The sequence below is a fragment of the Berghia stephanieae genome, chromosome 8 (genome assembly GCF_034508935.2).
Source record: "Berghia stephanieae isolate SIO BIC M18660-M18661 chromosome 8, UCSD_Bste_1.3, whole genome shotgun sequence".
In the NCBI taxonomy this organism is placed as follows: domain Eukaryota; kingdom Metazoa; phylum Mollusca; class Gastropoda; order Nudibranchia; family Aeolidiidae; genus Berghia; species Berghia stephanieae.
The window spans coordinates 53,662,663-53,682,662 of record NC_088367.1 but is presented as its reverse complement, the minus strand read 5'-3'; the positions used below and the strand labels follow the sequence as shown (position 1 = coordinate 53,682,662).

General features: G+C 35.1%; 1 protein-coding gene across 1 annotated transcript in view; it reads left to right on the top strand.

The window, feature by feature from the left end:
* LOC144978878 (glucose-6-phosphate exchanger SLC37A4-like) overlaps window positions 1-2,488 on the top strand; it is a 43,698-nt gene extending 41,210 nt beyond the window's left edge. Inside the window, exon 11 of the mRNA XM_078925466.1 lies at window positions 2,304-2,488. Within this exon, the coding sequence (XP_078781592.1) occupies window positions 2,304-2,476 (173 nt within the window). The 3' untranslated portion in view covers window positions 2,477-2,488. The remainder of the gene's footprint in view (window positions 1-2,303) is intronic.
* The last annotated feature ends 17,512 nt before the right edge of the window (window positions 2,489-20,000 follow it).

The window sequence follows — 20,000 nt, the reverse complement described above, 5'->3', positions numbered from 1 at the left end:
TCAGAATGTATAGAAGTCAAAACATGATCAGATTTATAATGTTTTTCTCCTCTGGATACACTCTTAGGCTTGTCAGAGAAGTATTTCATAAGGGTTGTGATGGAAATAATGGCGTCCACAATTGTTCTGATAGTTTAGAACTAGTTACTATGTGTCATTACGAGGAAAATGACATCACGACTGTTAAACCCTATTGTAAATCTTGATTTATCATTAATATCCCATTTTTTGTTTCTTTTTACTGGCGTTGAAATGACCTAAATGTGTTGCGTGCAAGGGAAAAGACATCAAAACAAAACAAAATAAACCTTCATTACACGGCTATGTGGTCTACTGGTATGACACTGACACTCGCATGCGTTCCCTTTTTTAATTACTTCCCCTTGTCTTACTTTTTCCTCATGTCCTTTTTTTATTGTACATCTAGAATGTTTTTACTATCCGATTTTCTTCCTTTTTACTGGCGCTGATATGACATAGATGTGTTGCAAGAGCCGTATAACCCGTTCAAACAAACAATAGCTATATTTTGTAGGATTTCTTGTCAAATGGTCCAAATCATAAGCTTAACCATTTAACCCCTTAACTCTTTCAGCGCTGAGGCTATATTAGCATTTCCATCACAAAATGCTGGTTGGGGTTCCTGGCAGGGAGGCTTCTACTATGTCTTCTATCCCCTTATAGCTGTTTTCCAACATGCTTTCTGTCTTTGTATTGGGATGAGATTACTTGGTTTTGTCCTGGTCCTGGACAGATACCCTAGCTGAGAGGGAAACAGTCAGATTTATAGTTAGGGTTTTGGGAGATGATATTTTTTTTCTTGTAAATCATCTCTCTGTTATGCACTGTATTATGTTTAGTTTACATATTATATTGTATGATTTGTAAACATTTGAGTGTATTCCTCTTAGTGGAGGGCCTGTGCTTGTGTCTAGATGAGACTTTTAGGCGATCTACACCTGTTTTCTATTTGAACCAATTCCCCTTTGTCTTACCTTTTCTTGGGTGCTTTAATTATAATTCTAAAACTGTTTACTATCCCATTTTTACTGGCGCTGATATGACCTTAATGTGTTGCAAGCTCAGTAAAACCCTTAAAAAACAAACAAATAAACATCACAAAATGGCTGACACCTGACTGAGGCAGCATGAGAATGACAAGCTAAGACAAAAACGACATTCGAATTCGCCGCAAAATCTCAATTAAAATATCCCACCCCCCTTTAGGGCCAATTGAATGTTCTGATGAATGAAATGATAGCATTGGTTCAATTTATAGTATATACTGTTGTAGAAATTAGGATTGGATTACATTATTATTTTTGGAGAGAAATATAACGTGGGTAAATGTGACTCGTATATAAGGGAACAATACCCCGAAAAAATCAACACAAATATATAAGACTTATTTATGAGTCACATTTACTCACTTTATCATTCTCTCCATTTTATTGGTTCATTTAGGCACCTCTAGTTTTGGTTTTACTATTATTATTTTTGCCTTTCAAGACCGCCAGTAGAATTTACTTACTTATCCGAACCAGCGACCACCTGAGCTCTAGCCCTTCGGTCTTGTGCCATGACGTAGAAGTTAGACGTCTTTTGTAGTTGTTCCAGGTGACTATAAAGTGTGTTACTGATGCTTGGATTTGGTGGGAGGAATGTGCTCTTTTTTATGTTTGTCCATTTTTGCACTAAAACTCTTATAATTAAAAAAAAGAGCTTTTATATAGCGCAATATCCACTAAATGTGCTCAAAGCGGTTTACAATGGGGTACCTGGCCAACAGCAACATTTAACATTTAGGACGGGACATGGCGCCTGTTCGGCATGTTACATTTTTTTTTCGGACAGAGACAAGCTATTAATGGCCAGGTACTCATTTTACACCTGAGTATGGTGAGAGAATGTGAGTAAAGAGTCTTGACATTCAAGCAAGTAGTGTGTTACTGTTTCATTGGGGTGTTGACATAGTACTACTACTACTACTACCGCCAGTAGAACAGATTCTGCTCTGGCCGCACAATGCAGTCAATGGCGCTGAAAGAGTTAAAGCCTAACTAGTAGTAGCGTATGGCTACACCTCCAGATTATGTTTGTCAATCCATGATGTCAGGTCATCTCCGGCTTCAAAGATTGTTTCATATCCCCCTTCTAATTTTGTTACTGGGCATTGCAGGACCAGATGATCGATGGTTTGACGTGCCCCTTTGCAGTATTGGCAGATTGGTGAGTCGATGAGTCTCCATCGATAGAGGCTTTCTTTGCTAATGAATTAATCCTGTTTCCTTTTGTTTTTCTAGTGGGTCGTGTGGTTGCAGGATATCCTTTGACGGTGATAGCGAGCTACTTCTCCTGGCACCAAAGTTTTATGACAGCTCTCCTGGTCAGTCTGGTGTCGTTATTGGCGTCGGGTGTTGTTATGGCAATGGTCAACCACAAACACAAGATGGAACTCAAACACAAGAAGTTATAATTCACCCACTAAAAAAAGGGATAAAAATTAAATATATATATATATATATATATATATATATATATATTATATATATATATATATATATATATATATAATATATTATATTATATAATATAAACAAAACATGAAATAATATGCTCAACTCTTGATAAAAGGAGCTATTATAACATATTTCAATATAATTATGATTGACTTCTACAATATGTTTGAAATCCCCCATCAGAGTGAAATGCTCAAAACAATTTTTATATACATAACATATACAAAATAAATATAAACAATTATTTCCGAGTGATATTCAGCGAAAATCGGTTTCTCAATTTTACAGAACCCTTCATTTATATATATGTGTGTTTTTATATATAATATAATATATATTATTAAAGTATAACTCAAAATATCTATTTGATATTAATTACATTACTTTCCATATACTTTTATTTATATATATATATATATGAATACTATATAATTATATATAATATATATATATATTAATATAATATATATATATATAATATATATATTATATATATAATATATATATATATATATATATATATCTATAATACATATATATATATATATATATATATATACTATATATATATATATATATTATATATTAATATATATATATATAAGATATATCATATATACTAATATATAATATATATATATATTTATAAATATATATTGTATATAAATATATATACAATATAAATATATATATATATATATATATATATATATATATATTATATATATATATATATATATTGTATATAAGAGTAATATATATATATATTATATATATTATAATATATATATATATATTATATAAAATTGTATATAAGAGTATTACAGTGCTCTTGACATTATTATGTCATGTCAGTGCTACTAGAAAGAAAGGTGATAGAGGAAAGTGAATTTTAGAGTTGAAATCATCACAGCTATGAGATTTTTGAGTTCATGCACTTTAGGAAAATATATTTAGCTTACTTAATAAATAAAACACACAAAAACTGAACCGGGGTTCTGTAAAATTGACTATGAAACCGATTTTCAGCATGAATATCACTCGGGGAAATAATTGTTTATATATTTGTATGTTTGTATATGTGTATGTATATAAAATATTGTTTTGAGCATTTCACTTCCTGATGGGAGCGAATGTTCAAAACAATATTGTAGAAGTCAATCATAATTATACTTGAAATATGTTATAAATAGCTCCTTTTATCAAAGAGTTGAGCACTATTATTTCATGGTTTTTGTTTTTATATTATATAATATAATATATATAATAATTAATATATATATATAATATATATATATATATATATATATATATATATATTATAAATATATATAAATTTTTATCCCTTTTTTTAGTGGTGAATTATAACTTCTTGTGTTTGAGTTCCATCTTGTGTTTTGGTTGACCATTGCCATAACAACACCCGACGCCAATAACGACACCAGACTGACCAGGAGAGCTGTCATAAAACTTTGGTGCCAGGAGAAGTAGCTCGCTATCACCGTCAAAGGATATCCTGCAACCACACGACCCACTAGAAAAACAAAAGGAAACAGGATTAATTCATTAGCAAAGAAAGCTCTATCGATGGAGACTCATCGACTCACCAATCTGCCAATACTGCAAAGGGGCGTCAAACCATCGATCATCTGGTCCTGCAATGCCCGTAACAAAATTAGAAGGGGGATATGAAACAATCTTTGAAGCCGGAGATGACCTGACATCATGGAATTGACAAACATATCTGGAGGTGTAGCCATACGCTACTACTAGTTAGGCTTTAACTCTTTCAGCGCCATGACTGCATTGTGCGGCCAGAGCAGAATCTGTCTACTGGCGGTGTAGTTAGTAGTAGTACTATGTCAACACCCCAATGAAACAGTAACACACTACTTGCTTGAATGTCAAGACTCTTTACTCACATTCTCTCACCATACTCAGGTGTAAAATGAGTACCTGGCCATTAATAGCTTGTCTCTGTCCGAAAAAAAATGTAACATGCCGAACAGGCGCCATGTCCCGTCCTAAATGTTAAATGTTGCTGTTGGCCAGGTACCCCATTGTAAACCGCTTTGAGCACATTTAGTGGATATTGCGCTATATAAAAGCTCTTTTTTTTAATTATAAGAGTTTTAGTGCAAAAATGGACAAACATAAAAAAGAGCACATTCCTCCCACCAAATCCAAGCATCAGTAACACACTTTATAGTCACCTGGAACAACTACAAAAGACGTCTAACTTCTACGTCATGGCACAAGACCGAAGGGCTAGAAGCTCAGGTGGTCGCTGGTTCGGATAAGTAAGTAAATTCTACTGGCGGTCTTGAAAGGCAAAAATAATAATAGTAAAACAAAACTAGAGGTGCCTAAATGAACCAATAAAATGGAGAGGAATGATAAAGTGAGTAAAATGTGACTCATAAATAAGTCTTATATATTTGTGTTGATTTTTTCGGGGTATTGTTCCCTTATATACGAGTCACATTTACCCACGTTATATTTCTCTCCAAAAATAATAATGTAATCCAATCCTAATTTCTACAACAGTATATACTATAAATTGAACCAATGCTATCATTTCATTCATCAGAACATTCAATTGGCCCTAAAGGGGGGTGGGATATTTTAATTGAGATTTTGCGGCGAATTCGAATGTCGTTTTTGTCTTAGCTTGTCATTCTCATGCTGCCTCAGTCAGGTGTCAGCCATTTTGTGATGTTTATTGTTTGTTTTTTAAGGGTTTTACTGAGCTTGCAACACATTAAGGTATATCAGCGCCAGTAAAAATGGGATAGTAAACAGTTTTAGAATTATAATTAAAGCACCCAAGAAAAGGTAAGACAAAGGGGAATTGGTTCAAATAGAAAACAGGTGTAGATCGCCTAAAAGTCTCATCTAGACACAAGCACAGGCCCTCCACTAAGAGGAATACACTCAAATGTTTACAAATCATACAATATAATATGTAAACTAAACATAATACAGTGCATAACAGAGAGATGATTTACAAGAAAAAAAATATCATCTCCCAAAACCCTAAACTTAAATCTGACTGTTTCCCTCTCAGCTAGGGTATCTGTCCAGGACCAGGACAAAACCAAGTAATCTCATCCCAATACAAAGACAGAAAGCATGTTGGAAAACAGCTAATAAGGGGATAGAAGACATAGTAGAAGCCTCCCTGCCAGAACCCCAACCAGCATTTTGTGATGGAAATGCTAATATAGCCTCAGCGCTGAAAGAGTTAAGGGGTTAAATGGTTAAGCTTATGATTTGGACCATTGACAAGAAATCCTACAAAATATAGCTATTGTTTTTTGAACGGGTTATACGGCTCTTGCAACACATCTATGTCATATCAGCGCCAGTAAAAGGAAGAAAATCGGATAGTAAAAACATTCTAGATGTACAATAAAAAAAGGACATGAGGAAAAGTAAGACAAGGGAAGTAATTAAAAAAGGAACGCATGCGAGTGTCAGTGTCATACCAGTAGACCACATAGTCCGTGTAATGAAGGTTTATTTTGTTTTGTTTTGATGTCTTTTCCCTTGCACGCAACACATTTAGGTCATTTCAACGCCAGTAAAAAGAAACAAAAAATGGGATATTAATGATAAATCAAGATTTACAATAGGGTTTAACAGTCGTGATGTCATTTTCCTCGTAATGACACATAGTAACTAGTTCTAAACTATCAGAACAATTGTGGACGCCATTATTTCCATCACAACCCTTATGAAATACTTCTCGACAAGCCTAAGAGTGTATCCAGAGGAGAAAAAACATTATAAATCTGATCATGTTTTGACTTCTATACATTCTGATTAAAGTCTAGCCAGCAAGAAGAAAAAAAGTACCAATTTTCTTTGTATAGAAACCAAGCTACTGGTTGCTGGGCGGACGTGACATCAGACTATTGAATCCTATCAAATTCATACGAGAAAAGAAAAATCAAAGGGAGAAATGGTTCAGGTAGGGAATAGAAATAGATTCCTTAGTTTGAGATCACCTAAAATTCTCATTCAGACACAAGCACAGGATCCCACTAAGAGAAAAAAACATCAAATGTTTACAGATCATGATATTCAATATAGCTGTAATTAAATTCGTGTGACTATGTGGTCTAGTGGTATGACACTCACTTTCGGATCGGAAGGGCCTGGATTTGAGCCTCGCTCTGTGCATTGCTGAGTCTTTGGAAAAGACTCTTTACTCACATTCTCTCACTGTACTCAGACGTAACAAGTACCTGGCCGGTAACGGCATTGTCTCTGTCGGAAAAAAAATTGTAATATCACCAAACAGGCACCATGTCTTGTTCTACATGTTACGTGTTGCTGTTGGTCAAGTACCCTTTGTAAAGCGCTTTGAGCACATTTAGTGGATATTGCGCTATAGAAAAAAAAAGTTCAAGCTCAGAAAGAAAAAAAAAATTATTTAAAAAATGTATCCCTTTATTCATCCCATACGGAAATTTTTCTTAGGGTCTAGTCCAAGGGAAGACTGGAATAACCCAGGCATCAACTGAGCTAAGGCTTGCTCAAGACCACACACCGTAGTGGGTACTCGAACTCGGTACCTTTCGGGTACAAAGTAAAGACCATACTCTGACCCACGCTCATCTCCCAATACTATAACTATAGCAATGGACTGTTTCTCTCCCACAAGGATTCTAGCACGGACCAGGACAAAATCCAAGTAATCTCTTCCAAGAGAAAGATGGAAAGCAAATTGGAAAACAGGGGATAGAAGACTACTGTCATTATGGGAGGTCGGGAACCCCACCCAGAACCAGTAATTCATATCATTCATATTTTTTACCAGTTTACCATTCAATTTGTTAATTTTTCTATCACACCTGGTTCATCCTCACATATAACCGTTTTGAGACTATTGAGTCACATATTTCTGATCGTTTCCTCGACTTCAAATTCGATTTCTTCATCTGGTTTGTTCTGACTTCATACCAGATTGAAATAATGGGTCACAATTTATTTTTGATGGGATTATAATTATAACAGGAAGTTATGACTGAAGACTAGTATGTGGCTATGTGGTCTAGTAGTATGACACTCGCTTTCGGATCGGAAGATCTGGGTTCAAGCCTCGCTGGCGCATAGTTGAGTCCTTGCAGAAGGCTCTTCACTCACATTCTCTCACCCTACTCGGGTGTAAACGAGTACTGGTCGTTAACAGTGTTGTCTCTGTCCGAAAAAAAAATTATTGTAATATCGCCTAACAGGCGTCATGTCCCGTCCTTAATGTCAAATGTTGCTGTTCGCCAGGGACCCCTTTTAAAGGGCTCTTTGAGCATGCTAAGTGGATATTGTGCTATATAAAAGCTCAATTTGTAGTAAATAAACATAGAACGAGTACATATCATGGTACAGTGGTGAAACAGTAGGTGGCTCCCTGCCCACTATGAGAGAAGCAAATGGAGGTTGTTTTTTGTTTTTTTTTTTGTTTTAAGGGTTTTTACGGCGCTTTGTAACACATTAAGGTCATATCAGCGCCAGTTAAAAGGAAGAAAATGGAAAGTAACAAGCTCCAGAATTACCATTAAAGCATCCAAGAATAAGGCAGACAAAGGGGAATGGTTCAAAAGGGAAAAAGATGTAGATTCCAAGAGCACACTATCAGTGTACTTAAATTGAGATCACCTAAGTCTCATTCAGACACAAGCACAGGTCCCCACTAGAGGTCAGGAATCCCACCAGCACAAAGAAGGAAGCAAATTGGAAAAAAAGATATGAAGGGGGGGGGGGGGGGTGATAGAGACACAGTAGGTGCCTCCCCGCCCAATATGAGAGAATCAAATGGAGGGGGTCTCACCACTAGCGCTAGCGAGGGCCACAGATACAGCTGTTCCCGACAGGTGACTAGGCGAGACCTCCAGACACAGAATACCAATGATATTGATGCATCCGTACACGGAAAACCCCCGAGAAAAACCCGATGAGTGTAACCAGATCTGATAGAATGAAAGATGAAATGAATGATTGTGTGTGTGTGTGCACTCTGTATACATGGTATAGGTAAGAAGTAAAATATTGAAGATAATGGTACTGACCCTAATAATAATAATAATAATAATAATAATAATGATGATGATGATGATGATGATGATGAAAATGATCATGATGATGATGATGTATAATAATAATATAATAATAATAATAATAATAATAATATAATAATAAAAATAATAATAATAAAAATAATAATAATAATAATTAAAAAACATAATATAAAAAGAAGAAGAATACATAATAATTTTATAAAATTTAATACTAATAATAAACATAATAATGATACATAATAATAATAGTAATAATAAATAGTAATAATAATAATAATGATAATAATAATAATAATAATAATAATAATAATAATAAAAATAATAATAATAATAAAAATAAATAATAATAATTAATAATAATAATAATGATAATGACAATGATAATAATAATAATAATAATAATAATAATAATAATAATAATAATAATAATAATAATAATAATAATAATAATAATAATAATAATAACGACGATGATGATGATGATGATGATGATGATGATGATGATGATGATGATGATGATGATGTGATGATGATGATGATGATGATGATGATGATGATGATGATAATAATAATAATAATAAATAATAATAATAATAATAATAATAATAATAATAATAATAATAATAATAATAATAATAATAATAATAATAATAATAATAATAATAATAATAATAATAATAGCAAAGAATGTATATACAGAGAAACCTCGTGAGCTCTAATCATGTCCTGTCTATCTTCACCTGTCCACACAGTCAATATAAAACCAACGCTTTCTCTATAGATTTATTTTGTACATCACAAACTTTGAAGAATTATCTTTGTTTAATTCATAAGAACATCATTTGTTTTTATAGAGAGCTTGTTTGAGTTTTAAAAAATCAATTTTTCTGCTGGGCAAACCTGAAATTTTGGGAAAATACTGAAAATCACGGTTAGGGGTTAAACGGTAAAAATGTATGCTTTTTTGAATATATATTCATAAAAGCATTACATTTGTAATAATAATAACCATTTTTAGCGCACATCCACCCCTGAATGGACAGTGGCTCGTCTGACCGCGGGGTGTGATGACTCACCTGTGAGGAATGTGAGTTGACATTAAATATGAGACATGAAAGACTGACGGTGAGAAAACATGAAAAGAGTAACTGGGTCTTGAGCCTGCCACTGGCTTGGTGCTTGTTCTGTAGGGGACGATACAAGGATGAAATTTTTTTAAAACATAAAAAGATACTTGAGCTTTTATATAGCGCAATATCACTAAACGTGCACAAAGCGCTTTACAAAGGGTCCCTGACCAACAGCAACATGTAACATTTAGAACGGGAAATGGCGCCTTTTAGACGATCTTACAATATTTTTTCGGACAGAGACAACGCTGTTAACGGCCAATACTCATTTTACACCTGAGACTTGAACGTAACCCTGCTATGGCTGCTGAACAAATAATTCTAAAACTTGGGAACTTTTATATAGAGAAATATCCACTGCATGATGTGATTAAATCAATGTACAATGTGTTCCAAGCCAACGCAACACATAATGTATATAGTTGTTTTCTGTTTTTAAACACAACCCCCCCCCCCCAAAAAAAAAAACAAAACAAAACAAAACAAACAAAAACAAAACAAAAAAAAAAAAAAAAGACACATTTGCAACACATTTAGGTCATTTTAGCACCAGTAAGAAGGAAGTTTGTCTTTTGTTTTTTTTTGTTTTGTTTTTGTTTGTTTGTTTTTGTTTTTTGTTTTGTTTTTTTTTTGTTTTTTGTTTTTTTTTTTTGGGGGGGGGGGCGGGCGGGGGGTTGTGTTTTTTCCCAACCACAACACAACAGTGAATCTACAAAAAGCTTATAGGACATACCAACCTTTGACACTGGTGCGTCCGAAAATATATCCTGCCATGATAGACCCCACCATTCCCCCAATTTCCAGACTGCTGATAAACTGACCACCTGGAGAAAAAACATTATTATTATTTAAAAAACAAAAAAACAAAATGAATATAACAGCTTCAAAAAAAAAAAAAAAAAGAAAAGAACAAAATTACTCAACACAGAACGTTTCGGGCTCAAAACCCTTCTTCAGCAAACAATAAATAAACAATGAAGACATAAATACATTACTAAATTCCCCGATTGACGAAAGAGAAATTTTGTGGTCTTCTCTGTTGTAGTCAAGACTTTCCAAGATTTTTCTACAGCAGAGAAGACTACAAATTGTGTCGGTCTATTAGGTGATATTACAATATCTTTTTGACAAAGACTACGCTATTAACGACTAGTTCTTATTTTAACCTGAGTACAGTGAGAGAATGTGAGTAAAGAGCCTTTTCCAAGGACTCAACTATAAACCATTCAGATCAGGGCTCAAACCAGGACCTTCTGATCCAAAGACGATTGTCCTACTATACTAGACCTCATAGTTTTATTCGGAACAATGAATAAAACTTGCTAAGGAATAAAAATCTGCCACTTTCGTTTCAGATCATCTTAGATTCAAATTTACCTTTCGACATGCAATTTTATATATATATATATATATATTTATATATATTATATATATTATATATATAGAGAGAGAGAGGAGAGAGGAAAGAGAGAGAGAAGGAGAGAGAGGGAGAGAGAGAGAGGGAGAGAGAGAGAGAGACAGAGAGAGAGAGAGAGATAGAGAGAGAGAGAGATAGGAGAGAGAGAAGAGATAGAGAGAGAGAGAGAGGGGAAGGGGGAGAGAGAGAGAGGAGAGAGAGAGAGAGAGAGGAGAGAGAGAGATTCCCTTTGACATCATACCAGACCACAAACCTGCAATGACAGATTGTTTCTGAATCTGAATGTGAATCTGAACCCGACTGTTTACTCCAGGTTGACTCAATTCTGAGTATAGATACTTAGTGCTTTGCTAGAAACTCACAACTTGCCATCCAGAAATATAACAGACCAACATACAAACTGGTCTAACCGTGAACATTTATAGTTGGTTAATCCAGTTTAGTGAGAATTTTTCTATAACAAAGACCTGAGTTGCGTCAATTTTGTTCTATTATTTGTATTTCAAGGGCAGAGAAAGTTGTTGAAAGTGACAGCCATTGTTGGTGTCTAGGCTGAAGTAGTCTGATAATCATCACACATGATTCGGCAAGAGCGTTCCAGTCTTTGGTGGTGCAAGGTGAAAATGAATACTTGAAAACGTTTGAATTTGCAGATTGGTGTTTTAGTTTTTTGAGTGGGTTTTTCTTTTCCTGTATGAGATAATGTCAGCCCTGTCACTACAAGTCCAGTACAACACTGAACAGAAATTCATCTCATGTTAGTTCCATATCTGAAGCAGACGTCGGAGGTCATCTTCCGCCAAGCTGATTATCTCTTGCCAATTCTATTAAGCAGCGCCACCTTTCTCAGCTTCATCTGTCCAAGTTCTTATCCCTTTCAAATACGTTATTCTTTGTCTTCCTCTTATTCTTTTTCCATTCATCTTTCCAGTCAAGGAGGTATTTCCAAAACCAGGGTGGCGGATAAAGTGTCCTAAAAATTCCATTTGGCGTTTGATGATTTTTGTTATCAGTGATCTTTTTCTGTTTGCCATTTCTAAAATTTCTTCATTTCTTTTCCTTTCCATCCATGACACCCTCATCATTCTTCTGTAAAACCACATTTCACTGCCTCCAGTCTTTTAACCATGGTCTTGTTTATGGTCCAGCTCTCACAACCATATAGCAGCACAGAACAAGAAATAGTCAAATGAAAAAAGACATAAACTAAAAATGTAATAACAGACATTTTTTTTCCCTGCATGAGGTAAAGTTGACTCCATGCAGTCACTAAAGCTCCCCGTACAACACTCAACAAGAAAGATATCAAAAAAAGACAAACTAAAACATGTAATAACCTTCTCTCCTGTAGGGAAAGAAATGTTGTTGACTCCACTCCAGTCAATTCCAAGCTCCCCGAGACAAAAAAAAAAAAGGACACAACCTACAAACCTGTAATAACAGACTGTTTCTTTTCCTGCATGAGGTAATGTTGACTCCAGTCACAACAAGCTCCCCGTACAAACACTCAGCAAGAAATAGTCAAAACAGAGAACCCGCATAATGGGAGTCAGCAATGAACGCAGGGACCATGATTTGGAATCTAGATCACATCAGAGAAACAAACAACATCAAATCATATAGAGTATATCATGGGTCTAGCGGTAGGACACTCGCTTTCGGATCGGAAGGTCCTGGGTTCGAGCCTCGCGCCGGCGCATAGTTGAGTCCTTGGAAAAGGCTCTTTACTCATATTCTCTCATGGTACTTGGGTGTTAAAATGAGTACCTGGTCGTAACAGCGGTGTCTTTGTCCGAAAAATTGAAATATTGCCTAACAGGTGTCATGTCCCCATCCTACATGTTTAAATGTTGCTGCTGACAGGGACCCCTTGTAAGCGCTTTGAGCACATTTAGTGGATATTGCGCAATATAAAGCTCTATTTTTCTTTTTTTTAAATATAGAGACAGTTTATTCTTTCTTCTTTTATCAGCCTCTCATTATTCTCATCAAAATACAGTAAACGTTCTAGAAATACAATTAAAGCACCCAAGAAAAAGTAAGACAAGGGTAATTGGTTCAAATAATATACAGAGATAGATCACCTAAATATCTCATCCTGACACAGGCCCAGGTTCCCCACTGAGAGGAACCTCTCAAATGTTTACAAATTATATACATATATATATATATACATAATATATATATATATATATATATATATTTTATATATATATATATATATATATAGAATGCTAATTGTCACTCACATTTTTTGTGGCCGAGACGATTTGTTTCGTGTCTCTTACACGTGTAAGAGACACAGAAACGAATCGTCTCGGCCCCAAAAAAATGTGAGTGACAATTTGCATTCTATATTAGCTCTAACCATCATTATCGAGCACTTTCGTACCTACGAGTACCCACCAACACTCATATATAATATTATATATATATATATATATTATATATATATATATATATATATATATATATATATATTATGCCCTTCCATCACGACACCATAAGATATCGTCACCTGGGCATTTCATGAAGGAATATATATATATTTCATCAAACAAGATGTCTGATGTCAACAGGAATCACCCATGTTGTCCAAGTTAGCAAACTAGGTGTTAATAATCTTGCTCAAGGGGGGAAAAAAAAAAGGGCCGAAGCGAGGCTTGGCCAGGACCTTCCGGGCCACAGTGCAATGCTTAACCACTCGGCACTTCGCCCCCAATACAAAAGATAACACAGCAGAGAGATGATTTACAAGACAAAAAAAAACATCTCCCAAAGTTTAACTATAAATTTGACTGTTCCCCTCCAGCCAGGGCCAGGACAAAATCAAAGTAATCTCATTCCAAGACAAAGACAAAAAGCATGTTGGAAAATATAAAATATAGGGGGATTGAAGACATAGTAAGTGCCTCCCTGCCCACTCATCTTACACCCGAGTACAATGAGAGAATGTGAGTAAAGAACCAAGGACTAAACTATGCGACGAGCTAGGCTCAAACCCAGGACCTTCCGATCCGAAGCGAGTGTCATACCACATAGCCGCACAAGCACAGGACCCAGCAATCTCGAACCAGAACAAAAACAGATAGCGACATGGAAAGGGGAAAAAAACAGATGTGAGGGTTAGAAGACTCAACAGATGACCTCCTGCTCACCATGGGAGGTCAAAAGATCCCAATCCCACCCAGCCAGTTCAGCTTGATATAATACTAGTTCAAGGTGATGCATCACATGGTAAAAATAATCAAATAACAAGATCAGGGAGACAACTGTGTAAACTTTATTGCTGTATAATTTGATGTTTTTTCTTTTTGGATTGTTTCCCTTGAACTTGTTATTTTGACCCGGAACTAGAGTGAAGCTGGCAGAAGATGATGATGATGATGATGATGATGATGATGATGATGATGATAATGATGATGATGATATGTTGTTTATTGTTGACAAGTTTGGATGGATTGGCAATTGGCATTTTATTCGTCTCGTTTTGTTACTTTTATTTTTGGTCAAAACAATAACTCATTTCAATAACACACAACAGCACAGCTCGTTATTGACTATATTTTTCGTATATGGTGCCGAACCGGGGTATAGATAGTTCGAAGATGACATCAATCAGGTCTTTGTTATTGTTTTTTTGCCATCCGTGTTTATGAGTAATGCTCACTGAACTGTATTAACCTGACTATAAACTAAACGTTCATGGATACACACAGTTTTGTGTGTTGGTCCGTTATACTTCCGGATGGCAACGTTATGAGCTTCTTAGCCAAGCGCATACTATCTATATGAATATGTATTATATGAATATGTGACGCATCACCTCAAACTAGTATTGTTTGACATACCTTTTTCTTCTCTCCTCGTTTCGTCTCCTCCTGTTTTCTTTGGTTGTAAATTCAAAAGTAAAAGGCCGCCCACTGCAGCAACAATAATTGACAGAGAACCTGAAGGATGGACATAGATAAATGATTGTGGATTTAGTGATGATGAGAATATCAGTTTCAATCAGGGATGAATTAAGCTTTGGATGAAAGCTATTATCTCCACCTTACTTACTTACTTATAAATAATATAAAATAAAAATAAATTCCCTTTTTTCACCCGAAGAGGAAATTGGTTCTTTAGGATCTATTCCAAGGGAAGACTGGAATAACCAGGCATCAGCCAAAGTGCAGTGCCACAAAGGGAGCGAAGGCTAGGTGACTTGCTCAAGGCACATAGCGCAATGGGTAGTCGAACTCGGTACCTTTCGGGTACAAGCAAAGACCAAACTGCTGAGCCACACTGCCCCCTTAACCCCAATCAGAGCATTGGCCCGTCAATGATGCTTCGCCATTCGATTCTTCCTTGGTCTGTCTTCTCCACCTGCTTCATCTGTAACCACTTATTTCTTGGCTCCATGGTATTCGATCTCTTTGAAGATTCCATGATAGAGCCCGTCTTGTAATGTTGCAGGCAGGTTTTCTACGTGTAAGGCCTATCCATCCCACGTCCTCTCTCTAATTTGTACCATCAACTAGGGTAACATTGCCTTAAGGGGAAACTTTGCTTCTTGAATGTTGGACCGATAAGAGATTATTTGGTTTTTATGGCAATTATTTCCTTTGATAAAAAATTCAAGTCCTTTGACCCTCCCTTACCAGCCATTTTCAAAATTTTCCCCAAAACGTCACACCCACCCAACACAAAAAAAACAGACATTTTTACTCAACAGAAAGAAAGAAGCACATTCTTACATAATATGTTGAAATATGAACCCTATTACAGAATGTCAGTTTTTATATGGACTTTATGCAAAAAGAGTGAAATCTGGATGAGAAAAGTGGACGATTGCACCGTAACAATGTGACGATTTTCAATAGGGGTAAGGAGAGGGTTTAATGATAAATAACTTCCCAAATCTGAGGTAATTCAAAATGCTCCAAAATCACAGAGGCAAAGTTTCCCTGAGGCAAAGTTACCTACATTCACGGTATATTTATAGGTTGTTGCTCAAAACCGTATCATTACGTTAGAGAGTTATATTGATGCAACAAATTGAATTAATGGTCAATTATAAAATTTGACTTCAAGTTTTAAAAGGGTTTAACTGAGTAGATTAAATAAAGGTTTGGTTACGTGGTCAGTAGGGGTCCCGATAGCTCAGTTGGTAAAGCACTCGCTTCACTGAGGGACTGAGATTGATCCCGGGGGAGTTGAGATTTTTTCTGTCCGCCCAGCAGTGATTGGGTAGTGGATCTGTTAGATTGGTGGAAAGTACTTTGCGATAGACTAGCGTCCTTGCAAAGGATAGCAAGCAATTGTTATTGTGTCCTGTTTCACACTATTTGAAACCGGAATAACCTTTGCTTTCCAACCAGAAGGGCCAGTGTCGGAGTCCCGCTAGGAGCAGCACATATTGAGCCCTTGAGGGAAAAGCTCTTTGTTAAAAAGTGTTGCACCTGTCAGGAAGAAATAAATTGTGATACTGTTAACAGTCATTATGTCTCATCTTATATGTTAAGTGTTGCGATTGCTAGACACTCCTTGATTGAGAAGGTTTAACCCCCTCCTTACCAGCTTTTTGTAGAAATTTTCCCCCGAAAATTTCACTCTTTCCAACACAAAAATAGGCTTTCTTACTCAAACAAAAAAGGTACAACTGAGCTTACAATTAATATATAATATAATAAAATGAACTTATATAGCGCCTAGTTCCAATTTGGAATTGCTCACTGGCGCTTTACATCAAACATCATGATGATATACAAATATAGAACTGGCATGTTAAAAACCACAAATTCGATGATAACATAAATATATTATAATAAAATACATACTAAGAGTCCAAATTATATGCCCTACAGAAAAAGCTCAGTTTTTAACCGTTTTTAAAGATAAGTGGATTTTCAATATTTTTAGTTTCAATATTGATGGGTTCCACAGTCGGGGGGCATGGTGGTCAAAGGATTTCTCATGAAAAACTAAACGATTTTGGGGTTCCCTTAGGAATTTAAATTAGCAGATCTTAAAATTTCGACTGTGTTCATAAAGGTGGATAAGTTCCTGAAGGTAAACAGGAGCGAATTTTTTAAGCAATTGAAAACATGGGTGGTATTTTAAATTCATCCTAAACTTTCAGGTAGCCAGTGAGTCCTCAAAATCGGTGTTTATGCTCGCGCTTTTAGATAACGTTACCAATCGAGCTGCTTTGTTCTGTATCTTTTGGAGTCGATTAATGACATTATTATCACAACCATAGAGCAAGCTATTGCAATAATCAAGGCGGGTAAGAATCAAAGAGACCACAAGAAGTTTAGTAGTATCAATATCAAGAACCCTTCTAATAGCACCAATAGATCTAAGGTAAAGATTGCAGGATCTAGTTACATTAGTGACATGGGCGACATGTTTAATTTGGTATCGAATAAAACCCTAAGTTTCTCACAGGTTCTTAGTATGGGAATTACACAATCAGAAAGATTCCAGGTTAAGCGTGGAAAGGCCCACGGGGGCCCCGTCTTGTAATTTGCAACACCTCTGTTTTATTTTCATTTAACCTGAGTTTGTTGCAAACATCCAGTCACTAATCTCAGAGATACAATTTTCTATATCCGTATAACATTGAGATGATTGTCGATATTAATGGGAAACAGAATTGGGTGTCGTCTGCGTAAAAATGGTACTTAAAAAAATATTTTGAGATGATTCCAATGGTCTGTATAGAGGGTGAATAAAAGGGCCCAGAACTGAACCCGTGGTAACCAAAAGAAGGGGACAATGAAAGAAAGTCATGTGATTACAGACATGATTGAATTCTGTCAGGAGGTAAGAAGAAACCAGTAAGGCGTACCCCAAATCCGTATAGTGTCTTAAGTTGTCAATTAAAAGAGTATGGTTATTGTGGAAAAGCAGCACTAAGGTCGGTGTTGTAAAACTCATATTTTTTCCGACATAATTATTTTTATATCTTAGGATTTTAATAAGAGCTTTCAGTGCTGTGAAAGGGGCAAAGCAGACTGAAATTTAGAGAACAAATTTTGTTCATTCAAAAACGGTTAAGCCTAAAAGCAACAATTTTCTCAATTAGTTTGACATAGGGTGAGATTCGAGATGGTCGATAATTTTTGGGTTTCTTTGTCAAGGCTTAATTTCTTTAAATTTGGGAGTGACAACACATGTTTGTATTTATAGCTGTAATTCAAAGATTTCTTTAAATTTTTGATATACAAGGAAATCAGAATGGGAAAATTGTCGGTTGCTCGTACGAATGTGACAATTTTTATGGTGGGAGGAGAGGGTGAGTGGATGTGTGCAAAAAAAAGAAAGAAAGAAAAGAAAAAAAGAAAGATAGAAATAAAGATGAAAGAAAAGAAATAAAGAAAAAAAAAAAAGAAAGAAAGAAAAGAAAAAAAAAAGAAAGAAAAAGAAAGAAAAAAAAGAAAGAAAGAAAGAAGAAGAAAGAAAAAAAGAAAGAAAGAAAAAAAAAGAAAAAAAAAAAAAGAAAGAAAAAAAAAAAAAAAAAAAGAAAGAAAGAAAAGAAAAAGGAAAAAAAAAAGAAAGAAAGAAAGAAAGAAAGAAAGAAAGAAAGAAAAGAAAGAAAAAAAAAAAAAAAGAAAGAAAAAAGAAAAGAAAGAAAGTATTACCAAAAAAGACAAACCAACCCTCCAGGATAAGACTGTTGAACGTTGGGGATACCAAAGGTCCTATAAAGGGCTGCCAGGTTACTGGATGCTGACAGAACCCCACAGGTGGCAAATTGGTTCCCTCTGAATGCCTAACATTTGGAATGAAAATAAATAGGAACAATACCTTAATGGCATTGTATAAATAAATAAATAAAAAATAAATAGTAAATAAAAAGATAAATAAATAAATAAATAAATAAAAAATAAATAAATAAATAAAATAAAAAATAAATAAATAAATAAAAAATAAATAAATAAATAAAATTCCTTTATTTTATCACAAAGGAGAAATTTGTTCTGGGGTCTGGGAATAACCCGGGTCACCGCAGGAGTAGGGCGATGACTTGCCAAGCCAACAGCGCACCTGGGTGATCGAATCGGTACCTTTTGGGTACAAAGCAAAGATCGTTGCTGAGCCAGCACCACCCCCAAATAAAATTAAGGTGGCTCGGTTTTTTATTTCCCTCACAACACCACCACTTTGAAAATAAAATGTCCAAAATATAATTCTCAGAACGTGCATTTTTCTGTGACGCCCAAAAGAAAATTTTTTTTTTTCAAAATTGAGTTTTTATATAGCCATTATCCACTAAACATGCCAAAGAGTTTACAAAGGATCCTGTTCAACAGCAACACATAACATGTAGTACAGTAGAGATATGACGACTGTTACGCGTACTACAATTTTATTCATTTGAACTTTTTTAAAACTTGCTATATATTGCAAATTTTTCAAATTTTAACTGAATGGTTGCACCAAAGTGCCACCATATAAATTTTACCCAAAAAAAAAAAAAACATTTTGTTGTTTTGAAAAAACACTCAAAAATGTTTACAAACGAAACGCGTGTTCATAAAAGACATGTTACAAGTTTGCAAATGAATTAAATATCACTTGACATAAAGTTGAGAGTCCAGAAGCTTAGGGGAGATCACTCGGCACACAAAAAGGGACTTTGACATCTGGTGCAGTTGAGATTTTTTTTTTTTTTTCCCAGTCCCCCACAAAAAATTGGTGGGTGGGTCGTTAATTGGTGGAAAGGACTTTGTGAAAGAATAGATCCTATCCAAATGAGCGAGTAATTTCATAATCCGTTTCACGCTATAAAAATTGGGATTAAAACTCTGGCTCCATAGGCCAAATGGTAGAAGGAATAAGCTTACTTGACATTAAGTGTTGG